At 35.6% G+C, this 27,525-nt stretch overlaps 1 protein-coding gene across 8 annotated transcripts; it reads right to left on the reverse strand.

Moving 5' to 3' along the window:
• LOC125656181 (collagen alpha-1(XII) chain-like) lies at positions 1 to 27,525 on the reverse strand. 8 transcript variants are annotated; one of them, XM_048886778.2, is made up of 16 exons: positions 27,083 to 27,516; positions 15,648 to 15,663; positions 15,487 to 15,549; positions 12,650 to 13,069; positions 9,623 to 9,751; positions 9,039 to 9,062; positions 6,128 to 6,499; positions 5,905 to 6,033; positions 5,402 to 5,803; positions 3,166 to 3,279; positions 3,032 to 3,076; positions 2,350 to 2,778; positions 2,023 to 2,160; positions 1,886 to 1,927; positions 1,325 to 1,756; positions 1 to 1,210 (listed from the first exon to the last, which is right to left on the reverse strand). In XM_048886778.2, the coding sequence occupies exons 1-16, from the start codon at positions 27,104 to 27,106 to the stop codon at positions 1,080 to 1,082; spliced, it is 2,910 nt and encodes a 969-aa protein (XP_048742735.2). In that variant the 5' UTR covers positions 27,107 to 27,516; the 3' UTR covers positions 1 to 1,079. The 8 variants fall into 8 exon arrangements, with proteins under 8 accessions (XP_048742735.2, XP_048742742.2, XP_048742750.2 ...); XM_048886785.2 differs by lacking the exon at positions 27,083 to 27,516 and adding an exon at positions 19,516 to 20,626; XM_048886793.2 differs by lacking the exon at positions 27,083 to 27,516 and adding an exon at positions 18,289 to 20,626.

Here is a 27,525-nt window from a genome sequence, read left to right on the forward strand (position 1 = left end):
TGTATCAAGAACAAAAATTATTTTAAAAGAAGGCTGTGACACAGGTACCTTGGCTGCGGATATTGTTTGTGACTCGCTCACATTTGATGTCTAGCCAAGGTCAAAGACAAGGTTTTACAAAAAGAAAACAACAGTTTTGAATTGACTAAATACACAGTATATACATGCAACAGTTATAGCACTCAAATGGTCAAATACAAATTGAATATCAATGTTCAGTGACAAAATCAAAGTTGATACATTTGACCAAACACTGTTAGCATTAACATTTATATTGCCTTTACTGTTGTAATGTATCGAGCGACAAATGTTGATATTAATTACGATGCCGCATGTCAACGACAACGAACCAATTCATTATGCATTCCATTTTACCTTTGACAGACGATAGAGTACCCTTTAATACATTAAAAAAAAAACAAATGGTTTCTGGAATGGAATTTATAGAGAGCAAATCAAAAGATGAATATTTGAACAAACAATGGGCATGTACCATTCAATAAATATTGTTCAACAGAAATTTGAACACTAAGAGGTTTCTGGAGCTCTATAGAGTGTCCAGAACTCAACTAACAATCGGTTGTATGACTTATATTTACTAATAACATGACATTCATCATGAAATATTTCTGTTGATATTTTAAAATGATTGCATCACTTCACTACATATTACAAACTAATACGCCAATAAGTGACTATAACAACAGTTAACCACATGCGCAAGTTTCTGAACACAACTCAAAAAGTCGAAATAGGTTTGTCGTCAATGAGCATAATTTTGACACCTTAAGGTATTAAGAAGACGTTGTTCTTAAAAATGTAACAAAGTTGTAGAAATTGCAATGATGAAACATTTTTCCTTATTTTACAGACTATAGTTATAAATACAATGACCTACAAATAGAAAACAAAATATTACATGAATGATCAGCAATTAAATAAGAAACATACTGAGGTCTGTATAAATTACTTGGCCTTTTAACATATACATAAATACTCGCAATATTGACCTATCACGTGACAGGTCAGAGACAGTAATGCGAACACGTGACTAGTATTATTTAATATCAAAAGCTAAATTAACAACTACTGTGTAGACTCGGCAGAAAAGATGTAGGCCAGTCTAACGCATCCAGCAGGAACAGGTTGTCTTTCTTGGGAAGTGATGCAATTTCTGTCAGCGCACGAATATTCACGTGAGGTCCAACACCTACGTAAAAGAAAGGAAGGTGAATACCATTGTATTTTGAGTCAACAGTAATTAAATTACATTTGAAGATGTACGTTATACGTTTGTCTACCATTTAATGACACTAAAACGTACCAAATACCACTATCCTGAAACCTTCATCATGAAGAGTTTTTGCCGCGCTTGATGTAAGTTTCGGTCTCGTTGATACTCCGTCTGTAAGGACTACGCCGACTGCGGGCCTGCTGCCTTTGGACACAGCTTTTAGATATTTTAATTCGTCCAGCATAAGCTGTAAAGCAATGTGAGTGTATGTGTTTCCTCCGAGGAAAGGAAGTCGTATCACACTAGACAATAGTTCACTCTCACTGAAGTACTGACGTAATATTACAACGTCACTGTATGTTATGACGGACACACGTGACTGCTGAAAATCAATGTTGCCCAGTTTGATAACATCTATAACAAACGCCACTTCTTTGAGGAAGTTGACGTCTGGATTGTTGACGACTCCTAGACTCGAGGAACTATCCAACATAAAGACCAAATCAACATGCTCTACACATCCTACAAAAACATAGAACATAATGAAATTAGTGATGAAATCGTCAAAGAGTACTTTCGACATCTGATAATTTTGCAATATAGAAAAATATTGAAATCATGCCATTAAAACTTAATTGTCGATTTACTCACTAACTGAGGCTGGTGGAGACACCACAGATAAATATACTGCATCTGTAAAAGGTTAAATCTCTTTCACTAAAGTATCCTCAATGTTCATGTCTATTTCTTTCCAGAACATTCAAATCCTACAGCTTTAAAAGACAAACCTCTACAAATCTGTGACGTCAAGAGTGATTTGAGAATTTTATTGTTGACTTCTAAATCATCTACCATGAACATGTGACTGTCGGAGGGATCAGACGCCATCATTTCCAATTCTTTTAAGTTGATACTTACGCCGACACCTAAAATGCGTCATTATTTCAATCAATGCCGAGCAATGAATATAGTTGACAGAAAATAGGACATCTCTTATATGAATCATATTGTAAGTCTCAAGGAAGGTATGTGCACTCATTTCACAAAAAATGAGGTAATTAATATCTTTGTCTATGAAATTTTTTGTGTAAAATATCAATTTATGATTAACGTACCAATTGCGAACAGTTTCACAAATCTGAATTGTTTCAGTCGGGAGACAACTTTTTTTAACCTATGCGGACTAGTGGATCCACCGTCACTTATCACCACCACAACTAGTGGTCTGTCGGAACTAGACTGAACCGAATTCATCTTCCTCTCTAGATTCTGTAAAATTTTGCTGAGTGCTCTGTCTGTGAATGTATTTCCTCCAAGCCAAGGTAAATTTGGAACAGTAGACATAAAATCGTTTTTATTTTGAAAGAAATATTCTGTTGCCTGGTCAGCATATGTAATCACTGATGCAGAAGCGCGATTGAAATCGAACCGTAGATTGTCAACAAGTTCTAGTACAAACGGGAGTTCCTTCTTAAAGTTTGTCTCTGTGGTAAGACTCCAGGAACTATCCAGAACGAAGACAATGTCAAACGCATCACTACAATCTGAAAGCAATAGTTTATGTTAATCAAAATGGTTGAAAATGATTAGATGGTGAAGATAAAGAAGCAGCGATCAATCTCATGAATCCTATAAACAACGCAAAAAGATGAGCATTGAAATGATCGACAATCTCTCAATATAAAATAAGCTTTCATCGTTTTGACTTGATTGTGTGTGAGCTTTATTTCATATCCTCTATCCATAAAAACATTTCTAATGTAGATAATAGGAACAAAAATCGGGCAACATACTGACCCAAATTATTATCTGGTATATTTTTATCCTGGTCATTAACTGCACCTGAAATATAAAAATGATATTCAATTAACAGAAAAATGGGGAAGGGGGAATGTACTCGATACGATAGAAGTAAAGGGAATCTTCTTTACCGTTACATATAGCTTGTTTCAGATGACTAGCAGTGACAGACTTCTCCATGTACATGCGTGAAGGGCTGGATGCGATCATTTCTAATTCTTCGATATTCACACTTTCCCCTATTCCTGCAAGAATGATCATGATTGAATTTTTGTCTCAATGACATAATCTCGTGTTGAACATATACTGCTATACATATTGGCTATGGTTGTGACAAGACGAACACTAGGACACCTATATTAATACAATACACTAAGTTAAGGCAGAATATAGGCTAACATCATCTTCGTTGTTCATCAATGCATTCAATTTACAATATTTACATTTTAAATTTCTAAAATTTGAATCGCCATTTTATGGCTTTAATATTGACAGTAGAAATAATAGGCTGACCATACCCTTTGAAAAGTAAATTCTGAAATAGATAAGTGACAAGAGCAGAAAGCTGACACCACAATAAGTAGAACAAAGAACCCATTATGAGAAAGCCAACAGTGATCAACATCATAAATCCCCAAAAGAAGAATTCTAAATGAAGAGTAGGGTAAACACGGGCCCCTTGTCACACCAGAGATGGGATCAGGTCCCTAGGAGGAGTAAGCATCCCCTGTTGAGCGATCACAACTGTGAGATTTCTATTTTGTTCAGGTAAACGGAGTAATCCGTAGTCATATTCAGTATGTAAAGAGCGGCCTAACAATTGGTATGAAACACGCCATACAGCATTCGACCTAACAAGTTGTATTTGCAAATAAGATCATTATAACGACCATAGAATTTACAAAATGCTGATTTCAAATGAGATTGTTGAAACTCCTGTAACATTAATTTATTTGTCATTAGCTTTCCTCAATTTCAAAACTGATCGAACACAGAAAATGATCTCGTGTATCGTGAATCAGTTGAGAGACATTAACACCATATGCATGTAATAAATGGAATATTGCTACACAAAGTTTAAAGTTGACGGAAAAGCTAAAGTCATCCCGTTTATCATAAAACTGAGTTCTTAGTATGCTGTTAATATCCATGTTCAATAAGATATCCAAATATGAAGCAGATATAGGAGATTATGCTGTCTTTCATTTCGAGTTCACTGGGATATAAGAAATATCGAATGAAAATGAATATTGTTAATAGATCAAATGTCGTCGAAATATCTAAATGTCCAGTCGAAAGCCACAGCAAACGTTGTTTTTTTCTCTTATAGAAGGATTGGAATAAATTATGTCTCATAAAAATGTATAAGCAGGTCAGCTAACAAAGGAGCACAATTAGTGCCCATGGGAATTTCAACAGACTGTTGGAAGACCTGATCACCAAAGACCACGCAAATAGTTTCAATGAGGAACTCCAACATCTTTCTAATATCAACTTCAGTTGTAATTTTTTTTGAAGAGGCAACTGTCTATGATGTCAAAACGTCTAGTCTTTAATTTATCGTGAGGAATGGTCGTGTAAAGTGTTGAAAAGTCGTACGTTTTGATGTTGTTGATAGGGTAAAGTTGTTGATGTTGATTTCGAAAAAAGTTTCGTGCAATTCATTAAAAAGTTTTGGAATTTATTTTTAGAATCCACATTTGATTTGCACCAATTCTATCATACGTTGTGGTACAAAAAGGTTTGAAGTTTCTCCCTCAAAGTAATTAATATTTTTGCCCGGAGCACGGATAGTGGCTTTGTAGGACATTTACTGGATCCAATAATTTATCTCTGTTTGTAAGAATTTTGTTAAGTTTTCGAATCCAGAATAGGTAAGGTAACTCATATTTGTGGGTAAACATGTAACACTAATGTGTCTTTCTGACTGAACCATTGCATTATCAATCATTTAATATTGAATCAATGTCTTCATGAAATTACGGCGATTTTGATTGGCTAAAAAATTCCTGCATCAACGAGAACCTTATATTGACTTCATGTTGTGTATTGATATGTCGTATGAATTTGCAAAATAAAATCATGTTTTTATTATCTAAAGTCAATGTTTTAAAATATTCAAATGATAAGAAATTAATCTTATAATTCTTTTCTTGATTGCAATATCACAGGGAAAATTGTATGGAAAACCTTTTTTATCGATGCGCTACGAACATTGATGAAGTTTCCCGTCCAATTTTCCCTATGATACCTACATCAAGAAAAGAATTATATGATAAATTTCTTAATAAATATATTTGTGGTAGTTTTGTCATGTGGTGTATAGTGTCTAAGAAAATCGTATCATTAATACTGAATGGAACCTACCAATAACAAACATTTCTAGACCACTTCTGTGAATTTTGCTGACGACCCTCTCTGTATGATCAGGAGAAGTGGAGGCCCCGTCAGACATCAATATTCCGACTTGTCGTCTGCCATTCACTCTTCCTTTGGAAGCTTTCAATGTCATGGCTAGAGCAAGGTGGGTCATAGTGTTACCTCCCTTCCACTGGTGAGTCAGAACCGATGAATAAAATTGCTTAGTGTCTGTGTAAGCATGTAATTCCGGCGTATCGCTGTAGTGCACCATAGTTATGGAGGAATTACCATTTCTAATGTTCATCAAGCTAACCAACTCTGACGCCAGTTTACACTCTCTTTGAAATGAAGCAGGTCCTATGCTGTTTGATGAATCCAGTATAAAATATAAATCTACATCTCCACAACCTTTAAAAAACAAACTTTATCATTACTGATGGACAAAACATAGACTACGTATAGTTTGGCAGCATTCTTCAAAATATACCATACGGGATAAACATGGTTACCTAAACATATATCTGAAGCCATCATCTCATTAACAACCTTTGTTGACATGCTCTGGTTCTGAACTAGAAAAGTTTTTGAATTAGGTACAAGTTGTTCCAACTTTTCTCTTCTTATATTTTTGCCAATGCCTAAAAATGAAAAGCAAAAACGGTAAATTACATGCAGCAATACAGAATTTGACTTCAGCAATTCAGCATCTTTCTAGGGAATGATATTTCTTACCTACAGCGACCGTGTGAATTGCATATCCTTCCGGTGATTGAACAAGAAACAGCTGGGAAGGTAAACCAATGATGAGGACAATGTTCACAGAACCCGGTTTTAAGTCATATTCCAAAATATTTCTGTCATATGACAAACCGGTCCGTAAGTTGGAGTGTCTGAGAGATCTCAATAAGTTCTTAATATTCGTAAAAGTTAGAACATTCTTGAGAGACCCGTCACGTGTTAACTTGAACATGTGAGATTGTCCAATGCTTCTCGTGAAACGGGTAAGAAAGTCAGCTACCGTATCCACGTCCTGTGGCTCCAGCCGATGACGCGGTGGAGTGGCATCCATGAAGAAAACCATGTTGACAGGCTTGTTAATACATGCTTTAATGTAATTTAATTATCTAATTACATGTATCAATTGTAGAGTTTCGTAGAAAATTTCACTTCATATAGGTACTCTCACGAAGTTTATATGAAATAATTACAATATGAAAAAAATTTGTTCATTTACAAGATATTAAAGTTAACATTAAAATTTGAAAAAGTTTTTATCTACAATTTGAACTGTTAAGACATTGTATTAAACAATTAATGACATCTAGCTCTATTGTTCTTACTGTGTTTATATTCTAAGTGACAGCTAGGAAGGGTAAAAGCCAAACCAAAAGTAATAGCGCTGATCCACTTAAATACTCTGAAAACGTCAAAGAATAGTACAACTATCTGCTAAAACTAGGTTAAACTTTGCACTGATCGTAGCAGTTACGATCTCAGGTTCGCTGATCTGGCGCTTCACTACATTAATAACACCCTTCTACAAAATGCCTATCTAGCACGTCAAGGAAATAATTCTCTCATATCAATTAATATTGAAGTTTTCGGTTAACAGAAAACGTAGTTAATTTAAGTTAACAATTGAAAATCTGAAAAGGGTGTCAAGAAGTTGAAGGTGACTAGGAAACCTGTTAACAACAGTGCTCACTTACAAGAATTGTACCGACCTGTAAGACAAACAGCATCGTTATATAGCGCTATCTTAAAGGGTATATCAATAAAAAAGTCGTATATAGATTAAGAACAGATTTGCCGACATGACAATTTGCATCAGAACTTTATCAAAATATTTAAGTAAATACGGTTTTTCAAAATGTATGGGGGTAGTAACTCAAAAGGTTCAAATTTATAACAATGGAGGCATACCTATAATACTCCACCATATTTTTATATAAGATTTACTAGTATATGAAACAAAACTGTTTTGTTGAAAATATAATTTTTACATTATGACCTCTGGGTCGAGGCCTCTGCTGGTGGACTGTTAGTCCCTGAGGCTCTCTACAGCCCAGTAGCTAAGTACTTCGAACGTTACTAGCTTGAAAATACGGATGTATATTTAATTGCTGTGATAAAATTTAGAAATTCATTTCCAAATTAAGGATGATCTCCCTCGTGCATAGCTCTTATCCTTAGACGAATTTGACTCCACTTTTTTGGCACTCTGTTTTTCCCTAAAATAGCTCTTACATGTTTATTGTTATTTCGGATTTCAAAAATTTCGGTTGAGTATCACTGAAGAGACATTATCTGTCGAAATGCACATCTGGTGCATCAAAATTGGTACCGTATAAGTTTTACATAGTAACCATCAAAGAGAAATAAATATGCTGAAAATATTTGAAGAATGTTTATCTAAGAAATTATGAAAAGTGTTATTTATTCGGGAACACATTTCCATTCGTTCGACAATAAATGTCAACAGTATACGAAATTCAATGTGCTAAAAGCTTTTGAATTTTGTGTTTGTATGTAAAGAAAATATCAATGAAACAAATACTTGTCATGTATAAAGATTTAAAATACGCATTAGTTACAAGAAAATAAACTCTTTGTAAATCATTAAATATCTAAAAACAATTGCAGATTCTCATATGTTGAAAGTGTTTGTATATTACAGTGAACTCGCTGACATTGTTGTAACCATTGAGAGGCGTAGAAATTTACATGTTTTCCATGGAAAGATAAAATTTATCCACTGTTCGCCATAAACTGGCCGTGGAGTTTCAGAATGAATTGTCAAAATGAGTGCGGTAAAATAAGATATGAATTGTTTATGTCTTCTCTTGGTGCGAAAAAGAAACACTAAATAAAACGTTGTTTTATTTCAATGAAGTACAGAGATTACAAAGCCAAACATCAACATAGGTCACGTATATTACTGAACAACTTAACTAATACTTATCAAAGAACTTTCTAGCAATCTTCTAGTTACTCACCAGTCTGGTTAGTAACAGACCTTACATGTACATCATGAGAAATCGTGAACCTTCTAGTTGTTTGAAAACTGTGATTTTAATACCGGGGTTATCAAATAAAATAAATAAACCAATAAATAAAACACAGGATCTAGATCACGCCTCCGGTTTATGAATTACATTTCAAAATCATTGGAGATCAATTTACAATTCCAAAAAAAACTCCAGAACTTTTAAAAACATTGACTCCAAATTCCACATCAAAACTCCAATCCATGACTCCAGTCCATAAATTATACGATGCCGAAAATTTCCCGTACTGATCGCAGATAAATTTGACAGATGTGAAATGGAACTTTGAAGTAATATTCGGTCAGCATTTGATATACTAACAAAAGGAAAAGGAGTCGGTTTCATACCTCGGTAGAGACATTCTTCGTTCAAATTTGAATAAATACAACGTACAGTAGAGTCCGCGACACACGACAAGTCAAAGTCACGTGATAGCAGCGTTTGCTTTTGTGTTTCGATGCCGTAATCAGAGACGGGTATCTCACATTGCCTGTAGGTATCTGTGTCATCGGGCCTTCAGTACCACGATAAGAAATCAAATTTGTACTAAACAAGCTTTCATTTTAATTAGTATAAATCTCTAATGGAGTACTTACGTGCAGTACTAGGCGCGGGGGTTCCTGAAAACACAAAATCAGCATAAAATACAAAATTAGTGTAAAATACAAAATTAGTATAAAATCATAACACAATTCAAATGTTCTTTACATAAATTACAATCTATTTGAGTATATGATATTCTTTTTTAACCTCGAAGTAACCGGAAGTTAAAAATTTGATTTATTCTTCAACAATATCCGTTTAATTAAATAATCTCTCGATGAATTCTATTGTATTTGACCTAGTAAGAGTTTATTCTCAAAATTTGATTTCAGAGTTTGGTCGATCGTTCAGCATTATGTATGAGAGGTGAAGAGACGGCTTAGGAAGGTACACATAGAATTTTGAGCGCGCCGTTTCTTATGAACCAGTATTGAGATCACGGGGGCATTTGTTATGAAAAAAAACAAACATGAATATAAAAGTTTAAGACAATGAATTTCTAGATGAGCGCTCGTAGCGATAGATATTAAATAGTCCGGACTGGGCTGTGCAGTCTACACAGCTGTGTGTGTTGAGAAATGAAGACTGTCATCTGAGATGACTGGATCACGACCTACAGACCACAGACATGTCTCACCTCTGCAGAACCGCGCGGTTAATTTGTCCCGAACATCATTCAGAGAATTCAGGTTGTTGAGCAGATACACATGGTCATAACCGGAAGCCAGCATCTCCAATTCCTCCTGATTAACCTCGTCACCGACACCTACAATTTGGATTAAGCTATGTTGACACACGCTTTGGGTGCTCGACAACTACAATTTGGATCAAGTTACATGTATATTAACACACACTTTAGGTGTTCAAAAGTTTAGATGTAAAGTCCACCTAGTGTTAGTGTTTGGTATAGTGACCGTTAGTGTTGTTATAACGCCCATTAGTGTAGGTGTAGTGTCTGTTAGTGTTGGTGTAACATCCATTTAGTGTTGGTTGAGTGTCGCTAGTGTTGGTGTTGTGCCGTATGTACTAGTGTTGTGTCGCTAGTGTTGGTATAGTGTGTGTATTTGCCAGGAAAAAATAGATAGATATAGGCAAAAATCAACAACACTTTAAAGGTCTCGTACATTTTTCATGCCATCAAATTTTCAATGATGATTTATATTGGAAAAAAGAACACCTACGTGGGTGTAACATTTAATAGCCAGTGTCCGTTTTTAAAGATTTATGTAGAGCCCTATCAACATTAGTTCTCTAGAGCGCTTTACAAATGTGAGAGAAAAGATAATATAAAATCGATGTGCACGTACATGTGAATAAAATATTCATTGTGTCAGAATTAAAATGCATAATTATTATTATTGATATACTGTATAACGCCTAATGTAATGATATAATTACCCTAATAACATATAAAACAACCCTTAGGAATAATTAAATACATAGTAAGGACATAAGTATAATACAAACTACAGTTCAAATAGCAACTGAAGGCTTTTTTTGTAAAAAGAAATGTAACAGCACTGTAAGAACTGTAAATGTGATTAACATTAAATGTGATTAAATCACATTTGGATCTCTTCATCTTTCTTTTACTTACAACCGCATACTCAGTATGTAAAAATATGCATTACCACAGGATAAAATGCTCACACGAATTTCAGACTTTCTAAAATATCAATTTGGACCCGTGTTCGAAAATGTCCAATATGAATGCAATACCTGAAATTCAAAATCCAAACACTACCTAAGAAACACTTGAAAAGCAATCAACACCAACCATTATAACATGACATTCGAACAAATAAAATGCGGTCTGTATTTAAGTATCTTTTCAGAATGCCTTATATGTATATCTTAAAATATAGACAAACAATACACGACTATAATAAAATGAAGTTACACTACTACAGGGGCAAAGGTCTTCTTTGGTCATAATTAATTAAGAACTTTTGAATTTATAAATTTTTATACCATTGTAACATGACATTATTTACATATACAAGAGTGACTGGGTCCATTACAATTGTTTTGTATATAGGTCAGCGCCTGAAGACAGTCGCAGGAAGTGTCATGTCATTACATTCATCAACTAAAGTAACGGCCACGCCACCTGCTGATAAAATTATCAAAATCAAACGCTTTTCACAAAGCTACTTATCAAGAACTGCGGGGTTCTTATCCACTTTGAGTAAATAGTCACAACGATCTTATTATGGTAATGATTTCCGACAATTTTAATAAGAAAAAAGTCCTAAATAAACACTGACATTGTCCGAAGAGTTTGCTATGTCATTCCTTCCGCTGCAAAAACCGCTTAACAGGGCCTCCTTAGGACTTTTCACGATTTCCAGTTTTCTCCAGTGACATTTTCTTTAGCAGTATTAAGGTTAGCGCGATTCTACATTTAATCTTTCACTATCGCTTACTACACTGAAGTTAGTTCAAAGTTTGGTTTTATTTGTTAGATGTTTCAACCAAAGATGGATAGCATAAATGATTGACGACTTATAGTTAGACTACATAATGCAGATGACGGTCCCTTACTTAAAGCAAACATCTCTATCAGATTACGGTCCCTTAGTTATAGCAAACATCTCTATCAGATTACGGTCCCTTAGTTATAACAAACATCTCTATCAGATTACGGTCCCTTAAAGCAAACATCCCTATATATCAGATTATGGTCCCTTAGTCATAGCAAACATCTCTATCAGATTACGGTCCCTTAAAGCAAACATCCCTATATATCAGATTATGGTCCCTTAGTCATAGCAAACATCTCTATCAGATCATGGCCCCTTAAAGCAAACATCCCTATATATCAGATTACGGTCCCTTAGTCATAACAAACATCTCTATCAGATCATGGCCCCTTAAAGCAAACATCCCTATATATCAGATTATGGTCCCTTAGTCATAGCAAACATCTCTATCAGATCATGGCCCCTTAAAGCAAACATCCCTATATATCAGATTATGGTCCCTTAGTTATAGCAAACATCTCCATCAGATTATGGCCCCTCATAGCAAACATCCCTATATATCATATTATGACCCCTTAGTTATAGCAAACATCTCCATCAGATTATGGCCCCTCATAGCAAACATCCCTATATATCAGATTATGGCCCTTGGTTATAGCAAACATCTCTATCAGATTATGACCCCTTAGTTGTAGCAATCATCTCTATCACATGACAGTCTTTTACCTTTAGCAAACATGTCTATCTCACTTATAGCAAACATCTCTATCTCACTTATAGCAAACATCCCTATCAGATGATGGCTACTTATAGCAAAACATCTCTATCACATGGCAGTCCCTTACCTTTAGCAAACATCTCTATCTCACTTATAACAAACATCTCTATCAGATGATGGTTACTTATAGCAAACACCCCTATCACATGACGGTCCCTTATCAATAGCAATCATCTCTATCACATGACGGTCCCTTATCAATAGCAATCATCTCTATCACATGACGGTCCCTTATCAATAGCAATCATCTCTATCACATGACGGTCCCTTACCTATAGCAAACATCTCTATCTCACTTATAACAAACATCTCTATCAGATGATGGTTACTTATAGCAAACACCCCTATCACATGACGGTCCCTTATCAATAGCAATCATCTCTATCACATGACGGTCCCTTACCTATAGCAAACATCTCTATTCTGTCGTTACGGACCACCTTTACTACATCCTCTAGCTTGTAGGGATCCGTGGAACCACCATCCGTAACGATAACTCCAATAGTAGTGATGCCAGCTCGATCTCGGATGTTCTGGTTATACTCTTGTAACATCAGCTCTATAGCCTTGTGAGTGTACGTGTTTCCTCCCACCCAGGGTAGCGTCTTCACGGCACTCTGGAAATTTTCTAATCTGAGGTATTCGTTAAACTGGATGTTGAGGTCCGCGTCATCGCTAAATGTGATGACGGACGCACGGGACTTGTCGAAGTCAAGGACAGACACCACATCGGAGACAAAGTTCAGTTCCTTCTGAAAGTTATCAGGGGACCTCAGACTCCAGGATCTGTCCAAAATGAATATCACGTCTACTACCTCACAATCTGAAACCAAATGATGGCATTATTAAAGACTTTTAACATATCCCCCGCAATCTGAAATCAAATGATCTTATTCTTTAATTAATCTGTAAACAACAAATTGATTCTTATTTATTTGTTTGTTTTAAGGGATCCGGGTTGGAACAGGTCCTCAGTACCCCTTGCTTGTCGTAAAGAGGTGACTAAATGGGGCCGGGGGTGATCCTTCCGATGAGACCACAAAAACCGAGGCGGCATGTAACAGCAGGTGTGGCACAATAAAGATCCCTCTTTACTCAAAACGCCAAACATAGGCCTAAATTTTGCAGCCCTTCACTGGCAATGGTGACGTCTCCATGTGAGTGGAAGATTCTCGAGTGGGACGTTAAACAACATACAATCAACTAACATCCCTTCGAGAATGTTTCACTCATCTTGACACGTCACCAGCTGTAGGTGAAGTGCTTAGGAATTTACCGCTCATTCGAAAGACCCGCAACCGAGCGTTAGCCGAAGAAACAGTCCGTCTTAGACAAGAGGCGGCCAAGGTTCAAGCGGGACTCGAACTCACAACTACTACGTCATAGATTGATTCTAATGATTGTCCACAAATTTCTTGTGTTACAGTATTTAGATATACATTTGTAATTGGAGTTTGTGTGTTTTTTGCGCGATTTGATTTTCATACTTTATAATCGTAAAGTTTTTGCTGAAATGAAATACATGTATGTATGTTCTTGCAATATAAATTACAAAAGCATTAAAATATAGAAGCATACACGTGAAAATATTGCGGTTGCAAGAGGTTGCTTTTGTAAATTGTATTGTTGATATTCGTTAGCAAATTATCAGGTAATCAACAATGGAATTATACATATGTATTTCTAATAATTAATAAACTCTCATTCTCGATAAGTACTGAAAACTTAAAATTTAGCACGTTAAAGTCAACACATTATATGTACTTCGTGTCTCAGTCCGGGTTATTTGTTCGCTATGTCACATGCAAACGCGCACATTTTTTCGAAACACGAAAACTGAATAAAATTGTGTAGAAATTCAAATTTCGAAAAATATCCTATGTACATAATATTTAAAAATCATATGACTGGGGAAAATATGATAGAAATGATTTATTGCCCCCAAAGAGATAAAAGATTGGGAGCATATTATGTATGTTTTGTCTTCTATAACTTTCGCATTTTTAACGTTTGAAATAACTTTGGAACTAAACAAGATAGCCATTTCATACTCGATTAAAATGTCAAGGTCAACACTATTAACTTGTAAAGGTTCGGTCAAATTACACTGCTATATTGGTGATGTCCAAGACAAATGGAGCACGTCACGCATATGAATATAACAATAGGTATCTTGCCTTCATAAATATTCTTTTAATAAAATGTATAACATATTGCAGTCCATGTTATGTCTGCACTTTTCTTTTTAAAACCCTAAATCTTTAACAAAATTACAAAGAGTTACAGAGAAATTGTGGAGGGACCGTAAGCGTTTTTGGTGTCTCCACTATATCTATTTAATCTTTAATACCATGAATTTAATTAGAACTAAAAACATTTTTACGGAGAGTCAGACCTCCCTCTAGCAAGCTAAAGAGACTCACAGAACACTTTTAAATGTTTAACTAATATCTTACACCTCAATAGATATACTAACTCTAGTGTTTGGATTGCCACTGATTTTTGGTACTGTGCTTAAACACGTGGTTAAGTCGTTTCGTAGTTTTTCCTCAAGTAGACTTTCGATCCATTACTTCCTGACAATATTTGTGTCCTGATTCCGAAGTCAAGTGCTATCCCTGGTACTTACAATATTGTCTTCACAAACTTTCCTGTTTTGTTTTTTCAAAAATTTACAATGGATACGGATCGATGATTCTGTGGAACGGAAAGTTCTATTTCTGACGTCTTCGTAAAAGTTCGCTTTCACAGCAACAATTTTTTTTATCATTATTTGCTCTGATACCCTCTCTTGTCCTCAGTGCAACGTGACCTTAAATGCCCGTCGCTCCGTCTCGGGGTTATCAGTGCACTCTTCACGGTAGCCACGTCTGAGGACTAGTCCTGTTTGATCTATCAGATAATTAGACTCCCTATCTCGGCGTAAACTCCGAATAGTCCCGCGAGTTTTACCCGTCATGTAGCATACTCTCTTATCCCGGTAACTGACTGCTCGGATAAAAGAATTCAAAGAAAGTTGCATTGCTAACCATTTAAACAATTCGGCCAAGTAGAGTAAGGAAACAAATTCTTTGGAATTCGGCCATGTGGTGACACTGCTTTATGTCAATTTCTGACAAGTCATAATTATGATATACGTTCGTCGTTTAGTGAATAGAAAGCGCATTGAATGTCTCGTTTTGATTTACACTAATATTCTGTTACGAAATTAAAACGATAATTGCTTACATATATACATACCTCGTCTTGGCAGGAAAGGAGACCGCTGGTTCTGAACGAGGGTTGGAGACAACAGAAGCACAACTTAAAAAAAGCAATAAATCCTTTAATTACATATTCATCTTTCTCGTGTTCAGAAATTATTTTAAATAAAAAATACTTGAAAGAAGGATAAAACTTACCTAGTATCAATGAATTCTGAAAAAAAAAAAAAAAAACAGAGCATTATATCAATTAGTCTGTGTTAGTAGTACTTTAAGAATCGGCATGGTTAAAATTCCTAGTTTTCATTTGCATTTATGGCTATTAATAGCCATTGTGTTTCGGTGCAAGAATGCGAATAATCTAGTCCCAGCGTAACCTTCACACCCTCCATATAAAACGACTACAACGACATAAATTCTAGTGGTACAAACTTCCAATTCAGCAGTCAAGATGTAACACATATTGGCTTTTTCCGAAACTTCCGTTTGCAAAGTTTAATGCCACTGTTTTATTCGCGTGTTAAAATGATACAATAGGGAAAATCATCTGCTCTTTAAAATGCTCAAATGGTGCAACAGCGTTGAATTGATAGCATATTGGTATACATGTTAGATTTCACACATTAAATCTACCTCGTCCGGTTTTCATTTTTTGTCAAATTCGACAGCCTAAACCCCATTTGTAAAACAGACACAGAAATAACAAAAAGCGGCAAATCTATGAATATTAATGAGAAATACGTGCACTGATTAACCGAACTTACCATTGCACCTGGGATTTTGTTTTTCACAATACGCACTAAAAGATAAGAAATTTGACCACAGCGCCTCCTTTCAAAACTAGAAGAAATGTTCCAAATGTTAATCTAATTCCAATACATTTGAAATTTAGATTGCGAAAAATTAAATCCAATTAACCCAATGTTTACATAAATCAAATGTATTGCGGGGGCTATTTAATTAAAGTCCTCGCTCCGTCCGTCGATACGTCTGCACCTCTCCGCTGGGCCGCGTCGCTTTAAATACCGTGTATCTGGGCCGCGCGTAAATTTTGGCCGTTTTAACCTGTCACTTCTCCGTGAAGCATGCGGAGATTTGTACTTTCTCCTGGACAACAACATCCCTTCATGAACAATTCAAATTCTCCATCACAACTTATTCCACAGAAAAACAAACCATCGTAAGATATACCCGGTACAGAGTTTTGCACAAAATGCGTTAACTTTATATCTTATTGAAGTCTTAGTTTTTAAACAAAACATGAAAAATGTCGTTCTTGATGACATTTTACATGTATAACTTTCACATATATAAATATCTTCTTTTTGGTTTTACTTTTTCCGATATAGTATTTGATCGCCTTGAAAGCAATAGAATCACTTCATTTTTCAAAATACAGATATTAATAAAAACAATATTATTGATGTTGTAGGATTATAAGTAAAATATAGAAATGCTGTGAAGGCTTTTGCAGATTTCCTCAACACACCTGAAAAGGCCGAATAAGTAGCAGTTGAAATAAGAATCAAATAGACGATGATTTATTGATGAAAAGTTGGTTTTTATATATATTTTGTTAACTATAACATGTACGCTCGAGTACCGTGCAACTGTGATTTGTAATATGGCCACTGCAAGTGCGGGAAACGTCCTTCTAAGATCAATAAATCACCATCAGTGTTTCTGTTAAAATCTGGTTTTGCATATTTCAACAATGAAGTATCGAATTGTTTGAAATCTTTATTGTAAAGAAAATTTGAAAGTTTTTTTCTTTCTTGACCTGAATTTGGATATGCTTTATAAGAAAGTAGTAAAATACTTTTGTCTTTGGATTATACAGTTCATGTTTTAACTGGTAATCATACAATAAATCCGCCTCCGTATAAAATATGAAACAAGAAGATGGTGACGGATAGCTTTTATTCTCTTTGTGTATGATGAGGTATTTTATCCACGGTTAGACTCGTGCTACACCATTAAATAGGCATTACATTGTGATGTGTTATACGAGGCCCATGTTGTGTATTCGACTGAGCCACGCCCTTTGACACGGGTACAATAGACGTCCCATAACACACCAGGGAAGTGAGGGGCTGAGGAGCACGCTGACCATTCAATTTCAAGGTCAAAATTTCTTTTCGAAGACCCAGCGGAAAATAATTGGACATTCATCAAACTTATCAAATTTCAAACTAAACACTTTAAAGGTAGTTTTTATGGAGATTGGATGACCAACTCTAGGCGGGACAAGCATTCACGAGAGAGCATTAGATGTCATTTAGGTTATAAGAAAATGTATCGGTTCCATAAAAGTTTACGGTGATGTTATAAAATTCTTATACAAGAGCGCATCACTGTTCAAACTTTTATGACTTTTCTGACAACCTATTTTAGTCTCACAATGACGACAAATTAGAGAAATACCCCCGATACCCAATTAGATTTATACTGCGGCGCAAACAGGTTAGAAAAACCTATTATTGTCGTGTGAAGACTAGTAGATTTAAATTTACTGGGAAAATGTAGAAAATGACAAAAGTATCCTCCACACCCTTTGGAACCTCTATTTACTACCGAAAGAGCTTATCATAGAATTCATTCAAAACGTTTTTCTAAACTTTGATTTGAGATAAAACAGTTAGTGAATCCATTGTATTTAGCAATGGCTCACACGACAGATTAATTGCAAAAACAAAATGCTAGTACACCGAATTAAAGTGTTTCTTTATCAAGCATACGAGAAACGAGTATTTTCATTGACACAGTTAGAAATGTCAATATAGCTATCGCTCTGTTCAAGCGGTTCTTTAACCGGAAAAAATTCGCAAAGTATACATACCATTTTTACTGAAAAAGCAGTCCCGAGACCAAAGGAAATGGACAATTTGCACAGGTATGTTCACATTATAATACCTTCGAATGGGTATGTGAAATGCTTCCGCGCCAGGTGCCCTACACTGTATCCACTTGTTTTGTTGGGATTTCAATTTACAGTTGGTATGAAAGGATTTACGGCATGCATTTCACAATTTGCACAATTCTGCAAATTACTGAAAATATGCTTTGAACCTCTATGATTAGAGATCACGGCTATGCATCATATTCAGAAAAATTCAATGGCAGTTTATCACAGTATTCAATAGAAATGGCAGTAAACACGAGTTAGAAAAGATTTTTTTCGGCAAATATTGCTCGAGTACAGAAGTCATTTGAATCTACGACCCCAAATCAGCCATACAGCAAAAGACTTCAACATGCACGTAATAATATGGAGTTCTGAATGTTGACACAATGAGAATTTTTTTCCAATACTTTTTATTTGAATAAGAGTTTGTTGATCATATGGAAACCAGTTGTGGTTTTTTTTAAATATATGTACAAATAAACATTTTGCAGCTAGATTTTGTTCTGTTTATTACAGGTTTAAATATCATAAATATTGACTAAATTTCTGAAGCAAGATTTTCTTATCATGAAATGGTCCGACTTTGTTGAATATTTTCGAACGTCATATACATTAAATGTACTTAACCTTTGCCTCAAATAAGTAGGATAACAAATTTTTAACATAAAATCCAGGGACACAGTTATTCTTACGTGTGTGACATAATTTTTTGTGTCTTGTTTGGAAGACCCCCCTGGAATTGCATTGAAGTGGCAAGTACTTCAATTCTAAGATCTCTTCTCGGAGTAGGCACCGTGAAGATTTAACTCTTGGTTTCTACTTTCGATTAAATATTTACTCAAAGTAATTTACAGTTATACGGTTTTGAATGAGGCAAACGTAATCTTTTGAAACAAAAATAATTTTACTGGGTTTTTTTGTTGTTTTTTGTTTTTGTTTTTTGTTTTTGGTAAATTCTAAATACATTCTCTTTTACATGTTCTTCTTCCGGAAATAAATACTGGTATATGACAATCACCTATAAGATAACCATCCATCGAATTTGACCATCAACGTGAACAATTTCACTTATTCAAATTACAAACAACGACAGTTGTGAAACATTGCCAGATTTACTACAGGCTTAGTAAGTACATTATTTCACACAAAAATGTAACCTACCGAAAACATTGTATCCTAACTTGTCAGACCCCTTGCGATGACAACTGCTCCCTGAATGAACGCCTTCATTATAACACAGTTATTTAAATCAGCCCATTCAAACAGATCTTGATATGCCATTTCGGTCAATATTTGTTTAAAATTATTCTTGTATCATTAGATAACGTGTATTTGGAAAGCAGTTGACAATGTATTTAAAGCGGATTGCTGAGTCGCGCTCATCGTGGAGAAAGGGATGAAAGTAGAAGGTTTAAAAAAGAACTTTTATCAAAGAAAAAACAAACTTTAAGGAGTGAAGAGCACATCAAATCCCAACTGTGGACACCCTTTATTGAATGCTGTCAGCGTAGAGATTTGTGTCAATAAATATTTGTTTGTTAACCAAACCACAAAGCGATATGTGTTTACTGCTGGATATGTATTCTCTTGACGAGCGAACAGAAACATAGCGCAGAGCGTTGGGAGTATTGAAACACGGGGAATCCTTCCCGTTCGCTTGGAGCTTCTACCCCTTTGGTATGCAATTGTATGATATGTTTTTATTTCGACTTTTCAACGTTTGATGGGAGTTCATTTGCACATTCGCACAAAATAATTTCTAATACAAACATTCAATTATAATCTCCCTGTTAGTTCTCGTTGAAATTTTACACATCGACATTTAAACCCCAGTTTACCATTTTCACTACATTTGCACATTTTAGTATTCCTTTATCCCTTTCATAGCTAAGGTGCATTGTCCTATGAAGGGTCCGGCTAAAAAGCTGTTAACAGGGAATCCCAGTGATATCGCTATCTAACAACGTCTGTTACAGAGGGTTTAGTGTCAACGTGTAGACCGCCAGCTACACGGGCTCCGATAATTTGTGTATTGAACATCGAAGATCCGTTCTTCACCGTTTGAACCCCGGGGTTACAAACCAACCCGATGTCACTGTCCTCCCTCTACTAAAGGACGGCGATTGTGTTCATTTTAATAGAACTTGATTTTGTCGAAAATTCAAAGTTATCGTCATATGTAACTTCAGCTGGTTCGATTGATGTTACGATTAAATACGGTAGGTGTGACCTTGACGAGTGTGCGGTGTATATATCGGTGGTAATCTGGTCCTTCTCTCTGGTGACTAATTGTCCTGATCATCACGATGATGGCGCTGTAATCCTGTCAACCGCTAGCACGTACCAAATGCAAATTATGTGATATAGCACAATTTAATTTTTGAGACTATATATCCAGTAAATGTATATTGTTTGTAATATTGTACTGATAAGCTTTTTTGAGACTATATATCCAGTAAATGTATATTGTTTGTAATATTGTACTGATAAGCTGTAAAGTCTTAAAGAACTTGAACCAATTTTCGATACTGAATAATGCAGTTTGTGTAAAGAAAGTCAGAGTCAGATTCTATTCATGACATAAAGTCTGAAGAATCTAAAATGACATTGAGGTGATGTTCTCAGTCATTTAACGCAGAAGTCAGACCTACTCAAGTTGCAGTGCAATATAAGCCTACGTTAAATCATGTTGATGGAAAGGAAAGATATTGAACAAGCTGCTGATCTGAATTCAGATATAAAGACAATGAACTTTACAGAACAAGAGAAGCGAGAGAGAAAAATCTGTGGTTCATGCCAAGAGCACATTGTTTCTCGTAACATATTGTCAACTTTCATGAATTAAAAAGAGGCTTGTGTTCGTGACGTCATTGATTATGTCAATTGAGCAGGACGGGGCACAGTACGTAATTTGTCATACGCGAATAGGAAAGGCCTCTTCATCCATACTTTGTTTTCTGCACCATGAACGACGTTACCGGTAATTATGCGTATGCGAGAAAACACGAGGTTTTGTTGAAAGTGAAAAATGACTAGAATTACAAATGACTAGAATTACATTTTAATGACTAGAATTACATTTTGCACAGTTATTGATCGTCTATCAAAAACATAATTTAAAAAAGTTTCTTATCTATATATCATGATTAATTTTATTAAAATTTACTTTGGGTTAGTTTGCTCAATGACTGGTGTTTACAATTAGTCCGCTGGGCAGTGAGTAATGCGACTGCGATCTACCAAGTGTCCACTAATGGTTCAAAGTGTCAAGGAGGTGCTCGCTTAATGTGCATGAAAAACATCTTCACCCGTATATAATGAACTGCATGAAGAATTTATATCTCTTTTTTATGGACTTAATCTGCCAAAATGTGACACAAATCTGCAACAGAGTTTTTATTTCATTAATGTGTGACTGGGCGAGCTGGTCGACATTATTAACACAGACGACATCAACATATATTAACTGTCGTATGTTCTTGTACTACATTTCGATATTAGACACTACAAATGAATTCATTTTTCAAATCCGATGAATCTATCTTCTTCTCATGCCTAAACAACTGTGGGTTCGGTCAAAAATATTTCAAATTGATTTTACAAGTGTTTTAGAAAATATCGTACCCATTCCTCATTCGTGTACGCAATACATTCAGATAGATTCATCGGATTTGATAAATGAATTATTGGATTTTCTTTGATAATTTTGGAACAGACGTCCATTTCAATAGCGTTTCTCTTAACGTTTAGCTTGTCTGTTAGTCTGTTCCAAATTTATCAAAGAAAATCCAATAATCATTCCTTCAAATATTTTTCAGCATTTTGTCCTCTATTGTTCTGAATGTATTGCGTACACGAATGAGGAATGGGTACGATATTTTCTAAAACACTTGTAAAATCAATTTGAAATATTTTTGACCGAACCCACAGTTGTTTAGGCATGAGAAGAAGATAGATATATATACCGTAGGCCCGGTCAACTTTTTTAAAAAAAATGGAAATACCCCATATTTGAAGTGATATTACCTGTGTAAAAATGTATACAATAATTTTAGGATGCATGTCAAATGTAGTTGGGTGCTTAATAAAAATGTTGATGTACAACATGTAGGTGTCACCATGATTCCTAGCATATAGATGGGTGCAAATACGAAACTAAGGCACGTGGTCAGTTGCTGAAGAAATTCCGGTGAAAACATGCATGGTCCAGCAAACGGTCTGTAGCTGAGAGGGAAGGTGGATGGCCCCATATGAAAGGTAGATTTTTTAGAAGGGCAGATAGGGTTCTTGATTGTGAACAGTGTCTAAATCCCCATGTTTGGTACTGTGATGGTGTGGGGGTGGTGCGGATTAGCCCAAATGAGAGAAAATCAAAGCGAAAAGGGAGAACCTGCTCAGAGCATGTTTTGTGTACCAGCACCAGTATTTATAGATTACATGTAATTTAGAGTCATAATTTATTAACTACACCAATATGAAATACAAGTATTGATATAAAAGGGAAATATGATTTTTCATTACTCTGTCATAATCTGACATTGATGTATACCCCCCCCCCCCATCCACATGTTTCAGAAGCAAAGAAACTGTCCCCTGCCACCCAACGCACCCGATATGGTGTGTCCAGTGGTCCATGTTTGTCTTACTCTTAAATTTGTATTCTTTTTAGGAAGTATGAGATTGATCACTTATTCATCATCTTCACTTTTTTTTTTATCCACATAAAATATTATTTTTTCTAAATCAGCTTAGTTGGTTTTGTCAATATTAGAGAGAGATGAGGGAGGGGGCATGATGGCGTTCCAGAAGATAAGTCGGTCTTGCAAAGCATTTAAACTGTATGATCATTATCTGTGCATGACCAAAAAAAAAAAAAGAAAATATATTTCTCCCCAACAATTAGCCTACAATGCAGAGAATTAGAGACCACTTTACTGTACACAATAAATCAGCGTTACTCAAACGTTTCATGTAAAATGAGTATGGAATTCAGACATCTATTCATATCAATATGGTGGTTTACGCGGAGAAATTTTAAATCAAGCAAATTGTTGTAAAATGCACTCTAAAAAGAAAATAATAATTGTCATTTCTCTCGAGAAAAGTATCAATTTTATTATAAAAATTATTAATTCATTGCTATTTCTAATTTAAACAATGAACATTTTTTTCTGAATTTTCTTTTGTGAGTACATGTACAACATGTAGTAGCTACAGAACGTCTTTTTCTTTTTACACAGAGAGCTACGGTATCGATGCTACTGCAAGTAATACCTGATCGAATTTCACTGCACATGTATACTCTATCCAAAACACCTGATTTCATTGAAATCATTATTTTCACACTTTGTGTCCCATTTCAAATCATATTTCTACTGCCCTACCCTCGGAGCAAAAATAATAAGTCACAACGAAGGAGAAATGAGCAATAATTTGATTTAGGCCTAAAACTATTTTTTACAATTTAAAACTGAATTATGTGTACATGATGTGGGTTATGTTCTCCGATAAAAAGCATGTTTCAGGTTTATTACGATTATCAAACGAATGCTGACAAGGTTTTGATTACTGCAGTATTTATTTTTTATCCTTCAATTCGATTTTAACCTATGGAAGGATCTTGATATAAGGTGACACGAGAAAAACAAGTTTTAAAACTTGTGAAAGAGTGTAGATAATGATGAAAAATTAACGGAGGGAAAAATTCACATCCTATCAAAATGTCATAGCAATTGTTCCCACATGCCAATAAGTGTGGCTGTTATTAGCATAAAATCATCAGATAAAATTTAGTTGGACTCGTTCATTACAGATAATGCGGTCTCGATGTTATCTTATTTAATGTGAACTTTTAGTCTGTGAAATTTCAAACATGAAAATTATTCAAATTTTGAAAATTGTATTGGCTGTAACGTAAACACGCTTGAGCATGAAAGGTCAACTAGGCGCTCTCCATAATGGACTATACACCGAAACATGTTTTAAATTTCAACATTTTAAATTTGCTGGGAAGCTAGGTATGAAGACATTAATGATAATAATATGACATATGTATAGATACATGGTAACTGAATGGGCGGGGAAATGCGAACGACCAGCGAATTCAATACGATTAGGTTAAAGCCCATGATACGACCGTGCTTTGGATATTCCGACAGCGACGGGGGCGATGTTTTCTGTCAATGTGGTGTCAGTGCTATTTATTTGTATAACATACTTGCTCTGCTGATTGACAATAAAATCTATTCCAGTTTAATGATTCATACTGAAATGGAACAATATACTACACTGACTTAACCTATACCCAGGAACAATATTTTCTCTGAAAATACATCGAACATCACGGGAAGTCCACGGTCAGTATACCCGGGGGGTAAATGATCGAAATCTACGACGGCCACACTATAAGCAGGTTATGCACTTTACCGAGTACTCGGCATCTTGAACGAATTCTGATGCTGAATAGTGAATATTACAGAAAAGTATCACTTACTGTAAATATGAAGAGAGGTGAGCCAGGGCCTATTCATTTTTTATGTAATTCAACCACATTCGGTCGATATGAAGAAATGTTAGCCAGGACTGTATTTAATTTTTACAAAATTCAACCACATACTGTCGATATGAAGAAATGTTAGACATGGCCTGTTTAATTTCTTCGAAATGTAACGAAAAAAGCAAAAGTCCGCAGAATGCGAGCCCACTGTATCTGATGACCAGTGTCCGCTGTCCCTGATGACCAGTGTCTTGTGTGACAAGTCCACGTTTTGTGACTCCTAACATACTGACATGGGTCGAAGATGGCAAACCGGGTGTAAAAAATCTAGCATAATCAACCCATCAAGTCAGAGTGCCAGATCAAAAGACCATTTCCTGGTTAAAGATTCGGTCCTTTTGTTTCATTATTCCGAAGTCAAATGAGTTTTGCTATGAGAAAGTATCGCTCCTTCAATTTCGATTTCCACATTTCCATTCTTCATTAAGCATGGTATATCTACTTAATTGATGCGTAGTCACAAAATGAAATCTGTAAAGCACTTAAAAATGACCGATGACACGAACAATTATAAGTTTTCACCACCTACTTAAGGCAAATAAAGTAAAATTGTAAGGAAACAACACTAGCAGGATAAAAGAAAGACGATTATCTCTACAACTTAAAGGTCCATCTATTCATATTGGAGTATGGGAGTGTGCATGGTGAAAGCAGGCTTATTGCAGGTCATCATCTTTTGTTTTATCCCGTAGGGATCCGGGTTAGAATAGGTCCTCGGTATCCCTTGATTGTCGTAAAAGGCGGCTAAATGTGGCGGTCCTTCGGATGAGACCGCAAACAACGAGGCCCCGTGTCACAGCAGGTGTGGCACGATAAAGATCTCTCTCTGCTCAGAGGTCATAAGTGTCGAGCATAGGTCTAAATTTTGCAGCCCTTCACCGGCAGTGGTGACGTCTCCATATGAGTGAAATATTCTCGAGAGGGACGTTAAACAATATTCGATCAATCAATGAATCTGTTTGTTTTCATTGGCTCCCTCCCCTGATTTTTGTTTTTACATTTATACTGTTTAACATCCCTCTCGGAATTTTTTAACTCATATGAAGACGTCTTCATTGCCGGTGAAGGGCTGCGAAATTTAGGCTTATATACAGCCTTTGATCAGGGAGGGATCTTTATTGTACCACACCTGCTGTGACACAGGACCTTGGTTTTTGCAGTCTCTTCCTTCCGAAGGACCACCTTTTTTAGTCGCCTCTTACGACAAGCATGGGGTAAGGACCCATTCTAACCCGGATCTACATTGAACACTTTAAAATTATATGTTAAAACTGAATTAATAGCGCAAAAAACTAGTAGATTTGAAGCGTTTGAAAGAAAGATTAATTCTCAGCGACAGCTTGATAGAACACAAATACACGACGTGTGAAAAGCTTGGTGTTTGTCCAGGAGAATGGCCACTAACTATAATCCTTATGGACAATACTGACACATAAAGACCGCAGTATCTCCTTAATGCCCAATCTCAACAGTCTGGCCGATACACACCAGTCAGGCGGTCTATAAGCTGTTAAATATAAGCTGCAGAAAAATCTGTATAAAATTGATTTCCTGTTAGAGAAGAATTAAGAAAAAAGTAAATTCTATGCACAGGAATTTATGCGATTTATTCTGAAGGTCAAAACGAAAGCATGTACTAGAACTACTAGGGAATTCTCTATTGAACCAAGTAAATCGCGTCAAGACAGATGATAAAATATACTAATTATTATTTTAATTCATCAAAACATTCACACTATTGATAGAAATTCATTATTCGTAAGAAAGGCATTTACAGGTATATGCCGCGACACAATAAAAAGGCAGGGAGCGAATAGAGGAGTTTCGCCGTCAATTATAAATAATGTATGCGAGAAATCATTTAATATGCCTCATCACCGCCCGGTATCGTCGCGGCGTGACGAATTTAGCGTAAACTATCATAGTCTCTAATTAAAATGCAGGAACAAAACATCAGAAAGGGTTTTTTTGGTTGAAATAGTTAAACTCCTCATTCTGTAGTAGACCTTTCATTCACTAAATTTTATTTACCGTGAAAATATCGTGCTAATTCCGTTCTTAAAATCGCCGTAAACATGCACAGTTTTCAATACAACACATTTGCAATAATTAGCGTTAGTTTTGGTCCAGGTGCAAAAATAATTAAGAATATTAAAATCAATGTCGCCTTACCTGGGCTGCTGCAGAGTTCATCATTTTAGTCCTAGTAATTAGCGGCTTCTGTCTTACAGTCCTTGTGGGGTTTTTAGGTAGCACGAAAATACAGCCCAGGTGCGACGGAAAGAAAGACCCGCAACTGCTTAATGGTCGTTGGTATTTCACAGCGGTTTTCCAAATAGTGAAAGGAGGAGCCTTTATATATGTGTGTCTTCATTTAAACTGGTTCTGAATTGGCCCGGACTGGGAGACAGATAGAACGTCCCAACACATTACCTACATCAACATTGAACATACGACTGAGGAGTCTCGCAGTGTGGCAATGGCAATGCTTAGTGGCTTTGACAATTTTACTGCACACGTTGACACCATAGAATGACGGATGTTTTGTTTATACACTGCATTTTAAAACTGTTGTACGTTAAATAACCAGGTGCATTGGAAATGAAATGGGTATT

This window comes from Ostrea edulis, chromosome 1 (genome assembly GCF_947568905.1).
Source record: "Ostrea edulis chromosome 1, xbOstEdul1.1, whole genome shotgun sequence".
Lineage (NCBI taxonomy): Eukaryota > Metazoa > Mollusca > Bivalvia > Ostreida > Ostreidae > Ostrea > Ostrea edulis.